The 17,398-nt window shown below is 51.9% G+C and overlaps 1 protein-coding gene and 1 long non-coding RNA gene across 3 annotated transcripts in view; one reads left to right on the forward strand and one right to left on the reverse strand.

Moving 5' to 3' along the window:
• NRP2 (neuropilin 2) overlaps positions 1-9,343 on the forward strand; it is a 112,887-nt gene extending 103,544 nt beyond the window's left edge. For both annotated transcript variants that reach the window (XM_070241694.1, XM_001505114.6), the window contains exons 16-17: positions 3,830-3,880; positions 6,016-9,343. In XM_070241694.1, coding sequence (XP_070097795.1) covers positions 3,830-3,880; positions 6,016-6,320 — 356 coding nt within the window. In that variant the 3' untranslated portion in view covers positions 6,321-9,343. The remainder of the gene's footprint in view (positions 1-3,829; positions 3,881-6,015) is intronic.
• Positions 9,344-11,086: 1,743 nt separating this feature from the next.
• LOC111768808 (uncharacterized) overlaps positions 11,087-17,398 on the reverse strand; it is a 42,743-nt gene continuing 36,431 nt past the window's right edge. Inside the window, exons 5-6 of the long non-coding RNA XR_011428396.1 lie at positions 12,489-12,852; positions 11,087-11,907 (exon numbers count right to left, since the gene is read on the reverse strand). This is a non-coding gene — a long non-coding RNA (uncharacterized lncRNA). The remainder of the gene's footprint in view (positions 11,908-12,488; positions 12,853-17,398) is intronic.

Here is a 17,398-nt window from a genome sequence, read left to right on the forward strand (position 1 = left end):
AGACTCTCTTAAATTCCCTCCTGTCACTCAGGAGCTCACTGCTGGTCTGCAGCAGCTGGGGAGGGGGCGGGCAGAGACCTGACTGTCACCTGGGGAGGTACAGGTGGAGATTTGTGGCCAGACAAGGCAATCTCTTTGAATTCCTTGGTGGATCTAATAAGGATGAATTCAAGCTAAAGATCGAGAGATCAGTGTATGAGTAAAAGGCTCGGGTGCCATGTTGAAACCGTTCCCATCCGTCAGACAGAGGAGGAGCTGGGACGCCCCAGGCCCTGCAGCAGCCTCAGTTCCATGCCCCCTCCTCCTCTCTCCACTGTTCCTTCCTGGCAGAGGCCCAGCCTCAGTGCCCAACGCCTGCCCCGGACGCTGGCCGCTCTGGGGGTCCCTTCACAACGCCCGTTGTCTTTCTGTCCTTCCTCGCCTTTGGCACAGGCGAGGCTTCGCTTCCCCACACAGTGAAAGGCCTCGATGGCAGACACCTGGTCCCAGACGTCTTCGTTTCCCAAAGGCCTCAGTATGGTTCCTGGGCAGCTGGTAAACCCTCTTCATCAGTGATGCTCAGTTGACTGGCTGGTTGGTTAGTTAACGAAGACTGCCCTTTGAAGAACGACAGAAACCAGCCCTCCCTCTCTGAGTAATGCCTGTCGTGAATGTGAGGCCACACGTTTCAGATCGTCACATCTTCTGGTTCTGAGAAGTCTTGGCAAGTTCCCATCAAAGTGGTGAGCCCTCGATGCCGGCAGACAGCCGGAGAGTGCACGTCTAGGTGTCTAGGACCCAAGTCCAGGCAGACAGCCAGGGCGTGTGTGTCCAGGGGCCCGGGACCCAAGACCAGGCACACCTCTCTGTTAGGACACAGCAGCAACGACATGGTGGCAGTGGTCCTGCCTATGCCCAGAGAACTTGCGTGCAGACGGGGGGCCTCCCTGGCCCTAATATGGTACTGAGAGTCAGAATGCAGGCTTTGCAGCCACACTGGCCTGAGATTGAATCCACACAGGGGCCCAGAAGGAAATAGGGTCGTGTGAGCACAAAGGTTGAAAGTGGAAGTCATGTGGGTAGTAAGATCAGCTCCGGATCCTTGTTCTCCTAGAGGTGTGGCCCGTTGCACTCCCCCTCATCCACCGCACACTCACAAACACACCCGCCCGCTGACACACAATCCTGGAAGGTGCTTTCCAAGTGGTTAATTCCAAGCCCTGGCCCCACATTCTTCTGCTGTCTCCTCGCTTCCCCGGCGGGTCTGCATCCTGTGGCTGCCATTTCCCCTCCCAGGGAAGTGCTGCTTCCTCTCTGCCTTGAGTCCGTAGCCCCCCCTCCCCCTTCCCACCTTTGCCTTTTCTTTGCTAGAATTACAGGGACACAGTGCAAGAACGGCACGCTGTCCTGCCAGCATCCTGAGGAGACAGGCTGAGGTTTGCCTACTGGGCTCAACAGAAAAGGAAAGTGGCCCGTGAAGGGCAAAGAGGCTTTTGACAAAGAAAGCTCTTAATCAAACACAGGTATCAAGAATATTAGCAAGGGGACTAGAGAAAATTGCTATCAAAGTAAATTGCTTTTTGTACAAATGCTCCCTTTATTTGGGTTTTCCCCAGGGTGTCATTCTGTTTTAAGGCTTGGTGAACAGATGCGCTTTTGAAAATGTTGATTAACTTATCCTTTCTCCAATCCCTTCCCACTCACCCCAACTCTTGGGAACAGTGATTATACAAAATCCAAGCCAAGCCTCCAGAGTGTTCTTCTTCACCTTAAGCGGCCTTTGATTCTCCAGGTGCAGAAATCTCAGCCGCATCTGGGCGGTCAATTCCATAGAACCTCAGAAATTGACCGGTTCTTGGGAGGTCAGCTCATCTGTCCTCTGCCTCCACCCACGAGAGGCTGTGCTCTCTGTGGACGAAAGGCTCTCATCTTCATTACCATACTTTTACCCTTTTTTCTTCAAGATCAGTGCACATCCACCCTTTTCCAGCCCGTGATCAACAGTGTCCTAAGAGTTCTCGCCTGAGAGTGCGAGATGGAGCAGGATGGCATCCTGGCCTCCTTGGCAGAGACCGATTCGAAAAGCAAGAACAGGTTTTGACCCAAAAGTCACTGGCAGGAACCCTACAGTTTTTGTCCTGGGCTGAAGCACATATTCTTAACCAACGTTCTGCATCTTTTACCCGTGAAGGTGTTAAGACGTATGAGCATCCCACCAAAACGATTAATTGTTGGAAATGAGATGGTTTTCTTCCATGTTTGGTTTTTTCATAAGATTAAAAAAAATCTCCAGGTTGACTTTCACAAGCTTGCTTTGATCCCTATGACGGACACCGCCTGCCTCTTGTTGATTCATGTTCACGTCTTCATTCCAAGGAAACAGCCTGCATTGTAGGGGCCCAGAGAATAATGCAGGGATGGGCATTGAGGTGGGGAAGCTGGCATGGCCTGCAGGTGCCAGTTGCTCCGCGATAAACATGCCAGGAACAGGCTGGATTTATGGAGGATCGCTGCCACATGGCATCGATCCTCTCAAGTGGGGTCTTGGCAAGTGGCTTTGTGCATCCTTTCCTAGTGACAAAGGAGATGAGAATGTGCTTTAGCACTTTGGCCAGGAGTGAGGAAGACTTCTCACATGATTAAAACCACTGCCTCCAGGAAAAGCCTGAATTTCAAGTGTGGCGGTGCTGGATCGATGCTCAGTGCAGGTCATGGTCAAGGAGGTCTTCCCTGAGCTGTTGTGCTGATGAGGGACAAGTTCGAGCTGGTCTCAAGTTCTTTTTTTTGCTTCTGGTTTGATACTTTAGCTGTTCGAGATTTTGGTTTTGTTTTAAGCCTTGATTTTTGGATATCAGTTTATAGTGCTGACCTTGAGGTTGTTCACATGACTTTGGGTTGAATGAAACTCCTCAAGGGCCACTTATATTCCCTGGCGCCATCTTGAGCTGACAGTGGGGACAGGCATTTCGATTAACTTGTGAGACAGGAGAAATGATAAGACCCTTCTCTTCACCACATATTTGATTCTGTTTTTTAATGTTTTGCCATTTTACTCAGATAATTTACATTGGCTCTGGTTTCCATAAGATGGACAGTGCAATGAATAGAGGGACCTGTATTACCTCCTCCCTAAAAAATTGTCATAAAAAAAGAAAAAGATAGATGGTGATAATACTGAAGAAAATTCAGAGTAAATTAACCTAGCTCTGTTCCAGCCTGGGCCAGTCAGGTGGGATGCCCATGTTCCATCTACTCTAAACTGTGAAGAAAGCCAATAGGAAAAATAGACTGGGAAGGGAAGACAAGAGATTTTAGCACAAATATGTGGAGGCGGACAGGCGTGATGACATTCTCTCTGGTTCTGCTTCTACATTAAAACATACAACAATGAAATGTGACCTCCTTAAGTTACCATATATTTATGTGAAATCGAGAGGAGAAAGACTCTTGTACTTTGTGTCTACCTGGACTCATGCATATGAGGAGAGACCATGCGTCACACTAAATGAATGTCACAGTAATGGCAGCGATGATGGGCATCAGATGGCATCGACGTTGCCTCAGATGAAATTCAGACCTATATTCGTAAAGAAGGACAGTCATTATAAAGACACAAGTGAAGATTTACTTGGCACTAAAGACTTTTCTTACTGTTTCTATTCTTCTGGTTGTTGTTGGAAGTACAGACAGATCCTACGAAGGGAAAGGATCCCGTAATATACACGGAAAATGGTCTAGAAGCAGAGGTGATTCTTAGCTGCCCATCCTCGGGAAGCCTGCGTCTCCTCCTTTCAGCCATGGCGATAGAACTTGTTATAACTTGATTTGTTCATTTTCTTTTTCATTATAGTGGACATCCCAGAAATACACGGGAGAGAGGGCTACGAAGATGAAATTGATGGTGAGTATTGTTATGATTTAGCAGATGATCATGAAATTCAAGTTTGGTTATAAAGATGTCAACTAAAATAATGCCCAGGGTAACAGAGGGCCAGAATTTAGAACTATCAGTCGGAAATGTAAGTGAGAAGAATCCGTAAAGGAATGAAGAAACCGTCGATTGCTCTGTCAAGGTCAAATTTGGAGATTTAGAAAGTTCATTGAGTTCCCTCTGCCTAATCTGAAACGGGTCCCCTACTTCAGGCAACTTTCAACACTGATGGACTTCAAATCTGGATCAACCCAGTAGGAGTGACAGCCAGCCTCCTCTGTACATGTCGCTGCTTGATCCCGTTGACCTCCTTCCAAACAGGGCCTGAGGGAACGAGGGAAAATGTGAACATCCCTCAGGCCTGCCATGTGCCCTGGCTCCCTGGTGTGCAAGAACCCTTGCACTCTATCCAAGACTCCAAGCTGGGGCTTGTTGCAAGGTTTAGGTTTCTTTTCCACACTGCCCATCTCATGTTTTCATATTTATTGGAAGCTCCGTTCTCCCACCTCAGACACACATACTTCAAGAGGCCGAAGCAAGAGTCGTGACTGGAGGGCACCTGGGTAAACCTGTAGATGTGCCTTCTGCCCTCAGCTCAGAGCAGCACAGGCCTCTGTGGCTTCCCTGAGTGACAGAGTCGATCTCCAGGAGGGAGCACCAAGGTTCCCTGAAAGAACAGCTTTAGACCAAGATTGATGCCATGAAGAAGAGCAGTTTACAGAGCAGCCGCTTTTAACCTGACCTTAATCAAACACTTCAAGGGTAGTTATGGAAACAGACTGACTAACCAAAACAGCACCTTGTTAACGCAACACAGGCTCCCTGCAAAGCTCCATCTAACGCTCCTTTTATGGGCAAAGCTGCGCCTTCTCGGAGGGGCTGCAGTAGATCAAACAGCAGCAGCATCGAGATGGGGCAGCAAGAGCAGGGGACCAGGCCGCAGAAAGCCTGGCTCCTATTCCTAGGCTAACTGCTTGCTAACTCTGGGGCCTTGAGTGAGTTATCTAGTGACCTAAGTTCTTAAAACCTCAGTGTCCTCGTCCATTAAAAAAAAATTGTAACGTCGCCCTGCCTTCTTCATGGCATTATTGGGAAATTTCACAAAATTAGCCATGGGCGTGGTCGTGCCTTGGCCATTTTGTAGAAATACAAGTATATTCGTTTGCTAGAGCTTCTGTAACAAAGAACCACAAACTGGGCGGCTTGAACAACGGAAATTTGTTTTCTCACCATTCTGGAGGCTGGAAGTCCAAGATCAAGATGTTGGCAGGGCTGTTCCTTCTGACGGCCTAGGGGGAGGGATCCGTTCCCAGCCTTTCTCCTCAGCTCACAGACAGCCACCTCCTTGTTCACATGGCGTTCTCCCGGCTGTGTCTGTCTCCAAATTTCCCCTTTTTATAGCGATATCGTCACGTTGGACTAGGGCCCACCCTAATTAACTCATTTTAACTTGATGACCTCTGTAAAGACCCTATCTCCAAATGAGGTCACATTCTGAGGTCCTGGGGCACCCGGGGGGACATAACTCCAACCCATAACAGTGAGGTAAGTGAGGTCTGGGGGCTTGAGAACAATGTGCGGTGTGGATGGCCAGGCACGCTAAACTGGGAAATGCATCCTGTGAAAATAGTCGCATCCTGTCCTTCGATTTAACTTGATGCTGTCCGAAGTGAGGAACGAGGAAGCAAAGAAAGACGGTGCCCAGAGCACAGCCATCCCAGGTGCTCACAGCACCCCGATGCTGTTAAAACCTGAACTCACCTAACATGAGTCAAATTACTTAAGTTTCAGAAACTTAGACTGTACTTACTCTGTGCTTGCTTACACCAGACACTTTGCAAACGTTAACTCTTTTCATCCTCCTAACAACCCCATGAGTATTAGTGTCCGCATTCACAGAAGAGAGAACTGAGGCAAGAGAGGTTAAATCACTGGCCCAAAGTTACCCAGCGGGGTGCAGTGGCCGGGGACTTCGAGCCGTGCAGTGCAGCTCTGGTGTCCTGCCGCGGACCCCGGGCTCTGAAGAACCCTGGACCGGAGGGGCGAGCTCTCACTTCCCCATGAAAGGGGTGGAGCCCACAGTCTCTCGTGTGCTTTCTTCACAGATGAGTACGAGGTGGACTGGGGCAACTCATCTGCCCCGACCTCAGGCTCTGGCGCCCCTTCGGCCAACAGAGAGAAGAGCTGGCTGTACACGCTGGACCCCATCCTCATCACCATCATCGCCATGAGCTCACTGGGCGTCCTCCTGGGGGCCACGTGTGCCGGGCTGCTGCTCTACTGCACCTGTTCCTACTCGGGCCTGAGCTCCCGCAGCTGCACCACGCTGGAGAACTACAACTTCGAGCTCTACGACGGCCTCAAGCACAAGGTCAAGATGAACCACCAGAAGTGCTGCTCGGAGGCCTGACGGATTACGCCCGGATCGCATCTGACATTTCATTCCAGCAAGAGGGGCTAGTGAAGATTGCAATGTTTTTTTCCTTTGGAAACTGAATGCCATAATCAAAGGGATCCAGAACACCGAAGGTGTGGACAGGACAGACGGGCGAGGGGAGGGTGGAGGGGAAAGGCGGCCGCGCGGGGGTCCCAGCCCACCTAGACCTGTGGCCGCCGCATCACTGCTGGGACAGAGGCGGAAGCTCGTCTCTTTGGGGTCACAGTTCTCTTTTGTTTGTGGGTTTGTTATCACTATTATTTTTTATTTCTTTGGTCTGTGAGCTACTCAAAGAGGCAGAAGGGGAGGATGACTTCTCCAGTATAGCAGCAGAGCAACAAATTTTGTTCTCTGCTTTCTCGTTCTAATCAGCACTCGAAAAGCAAAGGGTCTTTTCAGACTTTCCACCTTTAGAAAGAAACTTAAAAGCAAGCCTTCCGGCTCTTCTTAGGACTTAACGTGATTGCCGTGGTGCAGGTCCTGCCGGCCCACCCTATAAGCTGCCATTTCCAGTCCTTGCATTTAAGTAGGATGTTGTTGCCTTTAACTTTTTTTATCCAGGGGAAAATTGCCATTTTAGGGTCAGCATGAACAGCTCTTTCTTATATGTGATTTAAAACAAACCAGAAAGGAAACTTCACATGTCAAAATCCACAGAAGCACCTCCATGTTAGAAGCGGACAAGCCTTAATGTGCTTTGTGACTAGGAGCCATTCGTGAAATCTAGACCCAGAATTCATGGCTGTGAGGCTACTTTGTGGGGCCTCTGGTGGTGGCTTTGCTTTTTCTTTTCCCTGCTCCTTGTTCTTCTAAAACATAGATATGCACACATGCACACACTCATGCATGCATGCACACACACATGCACACGTGTGCGCACACATACACAGGCACATTTGTCAAGTCTCTGAGCCCCAGGAAATTGCATTGTTTGATGTTCTCAGAGATGGGGAGGGGAAATGCAGGCTATTGGTATGTTTTCCCCATCAGTGAGCTGTGACTGGCAACCACTGGACAGAAAGGAGAACAGTGGAGAGAGAAAAGAGAAGTCCAGCCTCTGTGATCACGTGATGGCAACGCTGAGCAGACCAGACAGAGACATTCTGATAAGTAGTGCTCCGACTGGCTAGTAAACACTGATTTCTCCTCGGGGTTACAGCCACCACCTCAGCCTTTCAGCAGAGTCAGAGCTGGGATTCCAACCAGAAGTCTGCAGGCACCGTGGACCAGAACGTTGACAACATTGGTTCACCCCAGAGAGACCTGTGTTCTTACACACACACATGCACACACATACATACACACCCATACACACATGCATACACACATGCACACACATGAATACACATGTACACACATACATACATATACGCACACATACACACACACACCAATTTATGTGTTTTTTATTAAGTGCCTTGAGAAAATGAAGGAGAAGCGTCTTTCCCCCCTGTAGGATCAGTAAGCATCATGAGCTGAGGCGGTCCTGTGTCCCTGACCCGTGGCTCCACTGCCAGGTCCCCCAGCTCGCCCCTGCCCCTGCCACGGAGTGAGCCTGCCCCAGGGTGGCACTCACAGCCTCGATGACTCTCAGCCAGACCAGAGGGGAGGCATCAGGAGTAGAATGAAACCGTGTGAAGGATAAGATTGTCCGCGTCGAGATCCAAACCTTGATTTCGTGGTAGCGCCTAAGGATTGCCTGTGTGCTGCACACAATTTGAAACCCAACAGTATGCCAGCCTATTGCACATCGTGGTGAACTGTCAGACCGTTTTTGCTGCTATGGTCACCCACAATTTCATTTGTCTCATACCTGGGTGAGAGGGGAGGGTGAACGGGACTGGGCGGTCCCTTTAAATGTTAACTATGGAAATGCCAGTTCCAATGGTAACGTCACAGGGTTTTGTATGCAGAGGGAGCATTCTGACGACAGCTATTTATTCATGTGTGTGTGTGTGTCTTTGCCCTTGGAGTTCTCTGTGTCTACTGTGTATGTGAATGGTCACGTGGGACTCAGTGGTGGTGTTGTGACTTTGACCCAGGACCTGAGTGTGACTGCTGATCCCGGCACCCGTGGGCACAGTGGTAGTTAGAGGTGAAGAGCAAAGCTTCAAGCCCAACGGCGTAGCACTAGATCCCCTTGAGCTGGGCCTGCCCCAGAAGCAAGTGTGTAATCAGCCCACACCCTCTCCGCCTTCCTATGTAGCTCAGTGATCAGGAAGCCAGCAAGTCCTGGGAGCACCAGAAGTAGCCTGCAGAAGAAGACGAGATCCAAAGCCTGCCCCGGGGGTCCTAGCCTGCTCACGGCAGCGGGCCGTCTTACAGATCCCCAGAGACCAGCCCCGTCTCAGCCTGCAGTTCACCTCCAAGTTATGTACAACTCCACCTGCATCCCCCGCACGGTCCTGTGTCCGCATTCACCCTTGGCTGATCCGAGGCCCTGCGTGACTGCCCTGGGCTGCAAGCAGATACCTCACCAAAGCCGGAGGCTGGTCTGTTGTAAGACAGGAAGACGGGGCCGGATCATAACCTGGCCATGGACCCCGGGGGCACTGGTTGTCTCTGTGCAGGCAGGCTGGCTGACCCGTCTGCTGAGTTGTTCCCTTTGGGACCCCACTCACAGTATTGATCTCCTTTTTGCCTTGTATTGACTGACACATTACCTCCACACTCACCCAGACCGGCGCTCGACAGAGCCGCAGGGTGCATTCTCTCTTAGGTGGGGATGGGGAGTTGGCAGGGATGAGGGTCGGAGGAGTGAGCACGAATGGCAAGGAAACAAGGGAAAAGGTTGAACTGTCATGCAGAAGGTTAACTTTTCCAGGGTTTGCAGTTAAAGGTATTCAACCATTCGCTGGCTGAGCCAGATCACGTGAACTTGAGCTTTTACTGTGATTCTTCGTGTAAAAAATTAACAAACAACAATGTCAAACTGTGTTTATATGATTTGTATAAAGCCTTTTTAAGATTACTATTTAAATAAACATTATACCAGAGATATTTTTCCATGTCTTTTTTTACTGGAGACCAAGAGACTTGGGTTGAGGGAGACCCAGTCCGCCCAGTTGGCCCGAGACTTTGATGGGGTTCATCAGCGAAAGTCGTGTGTCCCAGGAAACCCCTGGACCCCACCAGACCAGGATGGTTGCTCACTCTCTTGGGACGACGTGTCTCAACACTGTCAGGGGAGTTAGCAGGTTGACCAGCTGGCTGGCTGTTTATATAACGAAAATACGATGGGGACGGGTAACGGGCTGTCTGGCTCGGGGGCTACGTCAACTCGAAGGCTTGCCTGGTAGATTTCCAAGACCATGATCCCTGCCAACGCCCCTGCTCCCTGGACATCGCCAACCCCCTGCAGCTCCTGGTCTTTGCTGCCTCCCTCCTGCTCACGCACATGCTCGTCAAATCCCAGGTGATTTCAGGTTCTAGACGGTGCTTCTCGAAGTGTGGTCCCTGGACCGGCAGTATTAGCATCAATTAGGAACCTGTCAGGGGTTTCCATTCTTGGGCTCCAGCCCAGATCCACTGACTCACAAACGCTCTGGGTGGAGGGCCTGAGGACCTGCATTTTGAGAAGCACTCAGGGTTCTGATGCACTCCGGTCTAGGAGAAAGGAGAGCAGCCCGCCTCCCAGAGTGACTGGGGGTTTTTTCACCTCTGGGTTGCTGAATTCAAAGGCAACTAGACTTAGGCCAGGGAAAGCGAAAGGAGGGGAGTACGCTCCCGGGAGGACGAGGTCCTCGGGAGGAGGATGGAGGAGCTTTATTATGAACTTGTTCCCCACACACAAATGGGACTGGAAGCTGTGACCTGGAGCCGCATTAGCCCCCATCCTGAGGTTCTGTTCACTCAGAAAGGAAATTTGGTTCAATCGCTTATCCAAGACATGTTTCTGAGCACTTCCTGATTTGTAAGCTCTTGGACTGGCACTCCAGTGAAGGTGGGAGAAAGCAAACAGCCGAACACATAGAATACGGACGGGTCCCGGTACATGTGATAAGGCAATAAACGGGTAGCTCCTGTGGAGAATTACTAGTTATCACAGGTGTACCATTGGTGTTACCTGAGCTCATATTTGCAAAACACCACTGCTTATTACTGACGTGACAGGACTTGGGTCCTGTATGTATTAAGTAAGACATCTGTTGTATAGTCAACAACACATCATAATGAAACCTAACGAATCTGACATAATACAATATATCTCTTTGAAACTTTTTTAAAAGAATAATTGCTAGGGTTACTCCCTCTAAACAGTCAATCAGGGAAGGCCTCTCTGAGGAGGTGCTATTTAAGCTAAAACCTGAAGAGATAAGGAGGAGTCAGCTAAGCAAAGTGCCTGGGACCAGCTTTCCACATTGAAGGAACAGCGTGCTGAGACCCTGCTGTGGGGCAGAGCCGGCTGTGTTCCTGGAACACAGAGCAAAGCAATGAAAGCGTGATTCCCGGGGGAGAGGGGGTGGGAGTTGTTCAAGAAAAGGCTAGGGAGCCAGGGAAGATCCTTGAGGCACCAGGAGGAGCTGTGTCTAGCCTGCACACTGCTCTCTGGCCTCCTTAATTTACAGAAAGTTCGGCTCCCCTACCGCCGTCCCCACTCCTCACTGGCCGGGAAGGTCACCGCAGTCAGATGTCTGTCATTGCCCCACTGCCCCTCCTGTGATCCTCACAGCATCACATGTCCACCAAGAGGCCCGCTTCCAGCCCGTTCCTGACCCTCACAACAACAGCAGAGGTTAAAACAAAAGCACATTTCTGCTTTCCTTTAGCTGAGCTTTTGGGTATTTGTAAAACCCTAATAAACTAATAACATCTCCTGGTCCCTAGCCATCCAGTGTTTACATAAGATCCTTTTTTTCTTATCTGCATCCTTCTGGAAATGTTTACAGGATCCTCAGGGGAGGCAGTGAAACGAAGCTGGAACGGGCCCATCCTTGAGGGAAACAGGGCCCATCTGGACTCCGATGTGCCCCTGCCCCGCAGGGTCGGTGGTGGTGACTGGGGCGGGCGGGAGTCCAAAGAAGAGGAAAGATGAGTCCATCCCAGTTCTCACAGGCTCCAGGCTCAGATCCCAAACCAAACACGACTCCTGGAGAAACATCTCCCCGGGGGGCAGCGTGGGAGACGAGGGTGATGCTCAGACAGGGAGACGCTGCCTGTGCCGGCGCCCAGTGCATCCTCCGTCCACGGCGGGCTGCCCAGCAGCTGAACGCCGTCCCATCAACAAAACCGGACGGGTCCGAAGGAGCCGGGGACCGAGGCCGAGGCTGGGCCGGCGCTGAGCTCCTACAGCCCAGGACTCCCCAGCCTGGCAGCCGCTCCTCGCCGCGCCCTCCGAGGCTGGCCCTCCTCGGGCCTTGGTTTTCTCCGTGACCCTGGGGGGAGCTCCCAGTGAGAGGACACGGCTCGATGTTCTCCTTGAAGACCGGAGGAGAGGCCTCGGAGGGAGCAGGGGCTTATCCAGAGAGTGCCACCTGCTTCCTCTCTCTTCCCCGCCGGAAACCCGCACGGGACGGCCGTGTGTGCGGGACCACTGTTCCTGTCGCGGCCTGTTCAAGCGCTGTAGGAAAAAGACCCTCCGCTGAGGACCGTGCCCACCCGGCCGCAGCGGCGGGGCGCCAGTGGCCCAGGGCGAGAGGGTCCAGGGGGAGCAGAGCCGGATCGCGGCCAGCCGGCCGAACCCAGGCCGCAGGGAGCCCTCCCCCGGCAGAGGCGAAGCCCCGGGCGGGACTGGGGGGTGGGGACTTGGGGGGCTCGGTGCTGGGCCCCTCAGCAAACCAGCCGGCCTGGGCGGCTGTGGTCGAGCGTGGACCCCCGCCCGCCGATTCAAACAGCCTCCCTGGAAACCGGCGAGGTCTGCTGGCAGAGTGCAGGCTGCAGCCCCCGCACCGCCCCCCACGGCCTCGCGGAGCGCCGGCGGCCGGCTGCCGAGGCCTGGAGCACAGCTCCGCTGATAAATCTCCGCCCTGCAGCCCCGGCTGCCTCCGCCGGGACCGGAGCGCAGCGTCCACGGCGCCCCGCCGGCCGCCTGGCCAAGCCTCGTGCAGAAGCGCCTGGCAGCGCCCGGCCTGCAGGGCCGGGGCGGGCGGCCTGTCCCGATTGGCCTTCTTTCTTCACGTTTTTTCCTCGCCCCCATCTCACCTCTCCTTCAGCATCCACATTTCTATTCCCAGCCAGCTATTATTAAATCCTGCTGGAGTTCAAGGAGACCTTTAGAGGGTCTGAAGTCCTCAGTGCTCCTCTCCACTTGAACTTGGACGTGCTGAGGAGGTGGGGGACCAGGGCTCTCAGTTCTGCTTCTAGCTAGGTGACCTTGGGAAGGTCACGCACATCTTGGTAAAGTGGGCACTGGGCTAAATTAATTTCCAGCCCCGCGCTCTGACACCCCTGCGGAGGGAGCGGTTCTCGTTGGTTGTCTGAATCTGCGTCGTAAAGCTCTGCTGATGCTCCAGACGTGCGTCCTCCGCGTCTCCCTTCCACGGAGACACCGGCCAGCACCTCTGGGCTGGGGGGAAAAAAAAAGGCAGAATTGTTTTTCCCCCAGAGCCCTTCCCTCGTAGGGAAACTCACTTGTTTGTCCCCCACTAGCTTTTGAGGGAAGAATTTACGTATGCATTCATTCATGCGATAGACATATTTCACTTAAATGCCTCCTAGCGCCGTGCCAGGTGCCAGGAGACAATGATAAGCATAACAGACGTGGTCCCTGCCTTCGGCGAGCTTACAATCTAGAGAGAGACTCAGGTGAACCGAGTGCCCGCACTGTCCATCGCAAGAGCTATGGAGGAACTGGACAGCGCGGTGCAGAGGGCGGTGCAGAGGGCGGCGACTGTGCGAGGTAGGGGGTGGAGGGGGGGAGTGGGATGGGAGCTGAAATCCCAGGGTGAGCGGAGGAGTGGGAGGGGCAGGGGAGAGCGCTTCAGACAGAAAGGCCAGCCTGTGCAGAGAGTCGCAGGCCGAGGGAAACCCGGCTGGAGCATAAGTCGGGGGTGAGGAGGGGTGTCTCATTCACCTTTGTATGGGGACTCCCAACTCCTACTGAGCAAGCACAATAGTGTTTGTTGAATGAATGAATGAATAACTTGTATAAATTCCCCTTTCTGACAGGCATCAGGCCGCCTACTTTGTTCAGACTAAATGTTAGTGTTTCACTTCTCCCTTATTGCTCCCTGTGCTTCACCATTGTGGAAAATGTGGCAGTAAGTTTCCTGGAGTCTGAACTGAGCAATTATGCCCACAAGTTCCAACACGGAGATGGGCACTATTCGTTTCTGTTTAAATGTGACAATTTAGGTTAAATATATTCAGATGGAAAGAGTGTTGAAAAAGTTGGAGGATTGCCAGATTTAACAAATAAAAATATCCCATACAGCCACTGTGGAAAAAAGGATGGCGGTTCCGCAAAATGTTAAACATAGAATTAGCAAGTGACCCAGTAATTCCACTTCTAGTACATATGCCCCAAAAGAACTGAAAGCAGGGAATCAGACAGATCCTGCCCACCCACGTTCCTAGCAGCATTGTTCACGAGAGCCAAGAGGTCGCTATTGTCCGTCAACAGGCGAATAGATCAACCAAATGTGGTCCATCCACACAATGGAATATTATTCAGCCTCAAGAAGGAATGACATCCTGATACATCTTACAACACAGTGAACTTTGAAAATTTTACACTAAGTGAATAAGCCAGACACAAAAGGACACACGCTGTACAATTCCACTAATATGAGATCCTTAAAACAGGCAAATTCAGAGACAGAAAGTAGATTAGAGGTCACAGTGGTGATAGTTACACATCATTGTGAACGTACTTAATTCCACTAAATTGTACACTTAAAAATGGTTAAAATGGCAAATTTTATGTTACGTATATTTTACCACCACAACAAAAAAAAATCTTGCCTTAAAAAATGTCCCCTGTAATACTGGGGACACACCTAAACTGAAGATGTGTGTATCGGTCATCTGAAATCTCAATTTAACTGGTACCCTGTATTTTGTCTGACAGCCCTAATGGAGGGGCGTCTTCAACGCGGGCTTCCTAGAACCTCCCCAGGATTCAGGGACCATCCTTTCAAAACCAAAACTCGGTGCCTGTGGTCTGATGAGAATGAGTGTACAGAGGCGCAGAAATTCAGGGGGTGCCCGCCCTGATTATACGCTCAACCCTCACAGCGGCGCACACTGACTCCCTCAGCCGCACTCACTCCCTCCACGGAGAGGTGGAGATTAGAAATCTTGGTTGGGTTTCCCATCTGTTGTTTAATCATCATGAGCCACAAATGCAGTAAAAGCTGCTTATAAACCCCTTCTTACGATTGACCACGTGGCTAGAATTACAGTTGCAGATGGCGACGCTCGTGCATGTGACTCAGACGATAGCCTTGTCCCCTGCCATCAAAGCATCTTCACGCCAGAGTTGGTGAGAACCCATGGGGTGCCCAGATGCCTAATTGTACCACCACTTGCACCCATGTCTTCTCGGTGAAAGAAACTGCCTGCACAGCTCCTCGGGCAGCAAGAAACAACAGGTGCAAAAGGCAAAGCCCACTTTGGAACCATTTGGACCTAGGAACATGGCTCAGCGTAACAAGAGCGCCCACAGACTTGGCACGCCCGCGCTGATCTGCCTGCGTGATGGGCCTGGAATCAGACCACAGCCGCGGCGTCTACGGCTGCCACTCCAGGTGGTCCCACCTACTCCTTCTCTGAATGGAGACGAAAGGTAGCTGGGGAGGGCATCGCATGAAGAGATGGGTCGTGTCCAATTCATTTTTACTAGGTGCTGACAAGTCACTGTGAAAGTCTGGAAATGTGCGGCACGGCAAAAACACACGGGTCACAATGCGATGGTGAATGATTACCAGAGGAGAAATTCATCACAGGCTGCTCTCAGCTCCCATCACATAAGGAAGTGTTACATTAACAAGATGGAAGGTCCCCGCGGTCCCCTCCCCACACAGCCCCCACTGCCACCGCCTGCCACCCCACTATTTCAATTTGTGTTGCATGGTGGGAGCAGAGCCCAAAGGCGGGGGAAGTTAATTCAGCTTTACTAATCAAAGAGGGGGTCACAGCGGCAGCCAAAGCGATGGGGAGCAGATTCGATCTGCATGGTACGGAAATTCTCTCTGCCCAGCCTGCACTGCCTAGGACCACGCTAGGCCGGCTCCTGGCTATGGCATTAAAACAGGTGGGTCTTCTTTTCAGCTGTTCATGTAGTTTGCTTCCTGTCCTGGCCACCTGCATTTCCCTAGGGATGTGCCTGGCCCTCATCCCTGTTGGCCCCTGGGTTCCCTTGCGTTTCTAACCTGTCCTGACAAAGACGTAGACAGATATGGAACCTAGCAGGTGCCGGTATAGCACCTGTGCTGGTGACTGTGGAACAACCGAGATGAATAAGACACAGTGGGTTTGGAGCTGCTCTGGACCAACCAGTTCTGGGGTGATGGGACCAGGGAGTCTCCATCTTGTGGTGGCCAAGGGGACATTAGGGATGAGGCAGGCTTCAAGTCCTTGCTATTCAGTGTCACATGCAGGCATTGTCCCATTCCTCTTTCTAACCTCTCTTCTCCAATTACCACTTCCCACATTACAGAATCACAGGCCACAAAGGGGAGGTTAGCAGAGTCAACAGCATGCGGACAGACGGGTCAATAATTCCTCCTAATGGGATTCCTGCTCCTTCAAGATGCCATTTACATGCACAGGACCAGCCAGCCGAATCTGCTTTCAAAGTCAAATGGAAAGCCAGGCCAGAGACAGGCAGGCCGCCTGGGAGGGGGGCTCTCTGCTGGTGCCTTTGCAGGAGACCAGAGAGCTCAGTCCTCGGCCTCGCCCCGCACCCAGCTCCTCGCCTCTGAGAGGCCTGACGGAGTTCCTGTTGCAAATGTCAACCCAAAGTGGATGAGCGAACCGCAGCCCCCAGGCCAGCCAAGGCCATGTTAAATACTCACACCCCCCCACCCCCCACAGCGTCCTAGGCTGGGAGCTGCCATGTCATCATGCGGACCCCTCTGGGCTCAAGGCAAAGAGAGCGGCCTCTCCCAGGGCGCACGTGGAGGTGTGCCCTCAGCCCGCCCAGCACCGGGGAACCTTCAAAGCCGTGCAGTTTGTCTGAGCCCCGTCCATCTTTAATGTCAGAGTCTACATTTTCTCCTCTCTTCCTTTTTCAAAGCAGCCAGAAAAGAAAATGTCACTGCATTTGGGGCCAATTCAAAAGCAGACTCGGACAGCTGTTCCCTCTTTCTCCCTGGCCCTTGTGTTTTCATCTCTCCCGTGGGTCTTCACGGGCTGCACCCCTACCCTCTCCATCCTGGGTTCACTTGGCGACATTGTCTCCCCTCTGTTGTGCATTTCCTAAAGCAGAGGCCTTAGAACTCCCAAAGCTGTCTTGTGACTGTGGCCCTACTAAGGGGACATCATGTCGATTTTGACTGGGGGACGGGGGCTTGCCACCCCCGTCAACATCCTGACAAAGATTTAGAGCTTTGGCAGCTGATGCAAGTAAATGTCCCCTGTTCTGCCTTTTAGAAACCATATTCCCCAAATTTGTCCAAAACACGTAGAATCGTCCCAAGCTGTGATAGTTTGGCTGGGAGTGGTGTAGGCACCTCCTCTCCCCTGTACGCCTTAAAAAGACTCTACGCTGTGAAGGGCAGGTGGCAGTTCAGATGAAGGTGACAGTCAGAATGCATCCCTGACAGCCCCTGGCTCACCCAGGAGTAGGAAGCTGATGCCCTGATTGATACCTGCGGGGGAGGCTGCCAGCAAGGAGGACACAGGAGGCAGATAAGAGACTCAATCAGTGTCAGACCCTCCTGACACACACAGCTGTAAATCACTTTGGGTAAAGATTCTCAGCTGCTAGAGTGGAGAAGGACGAGTAGGTAATAGAAAAACAGGGAGAGAGGCAGCTGTGTGGGCCACTGGCTCTGGGACTGACAAGGCTTGGCCTCGACCATTGATGGAGATGACACGCAGAATTCACAGAACTCCATCCATCCGCCCCAGCCCACGGGGAGGTACAGCACTCTCCTGCGTTCATGGTA

The sequence above is a fragment of the Equus caballus genome, chromosome 18, assembly GCF_041296265.1.
Source record: "Equus caballus isolate H_3958 breed thoroughbred chromosome 18, TB-T2T, whole genome shotgun sequence".
Classification (NCBI taxonomy): Eukaryota; Metazoa; Chordata; class Mammalia; order Perissodactyla; family Equidae; genus Equus; species Equus caballus.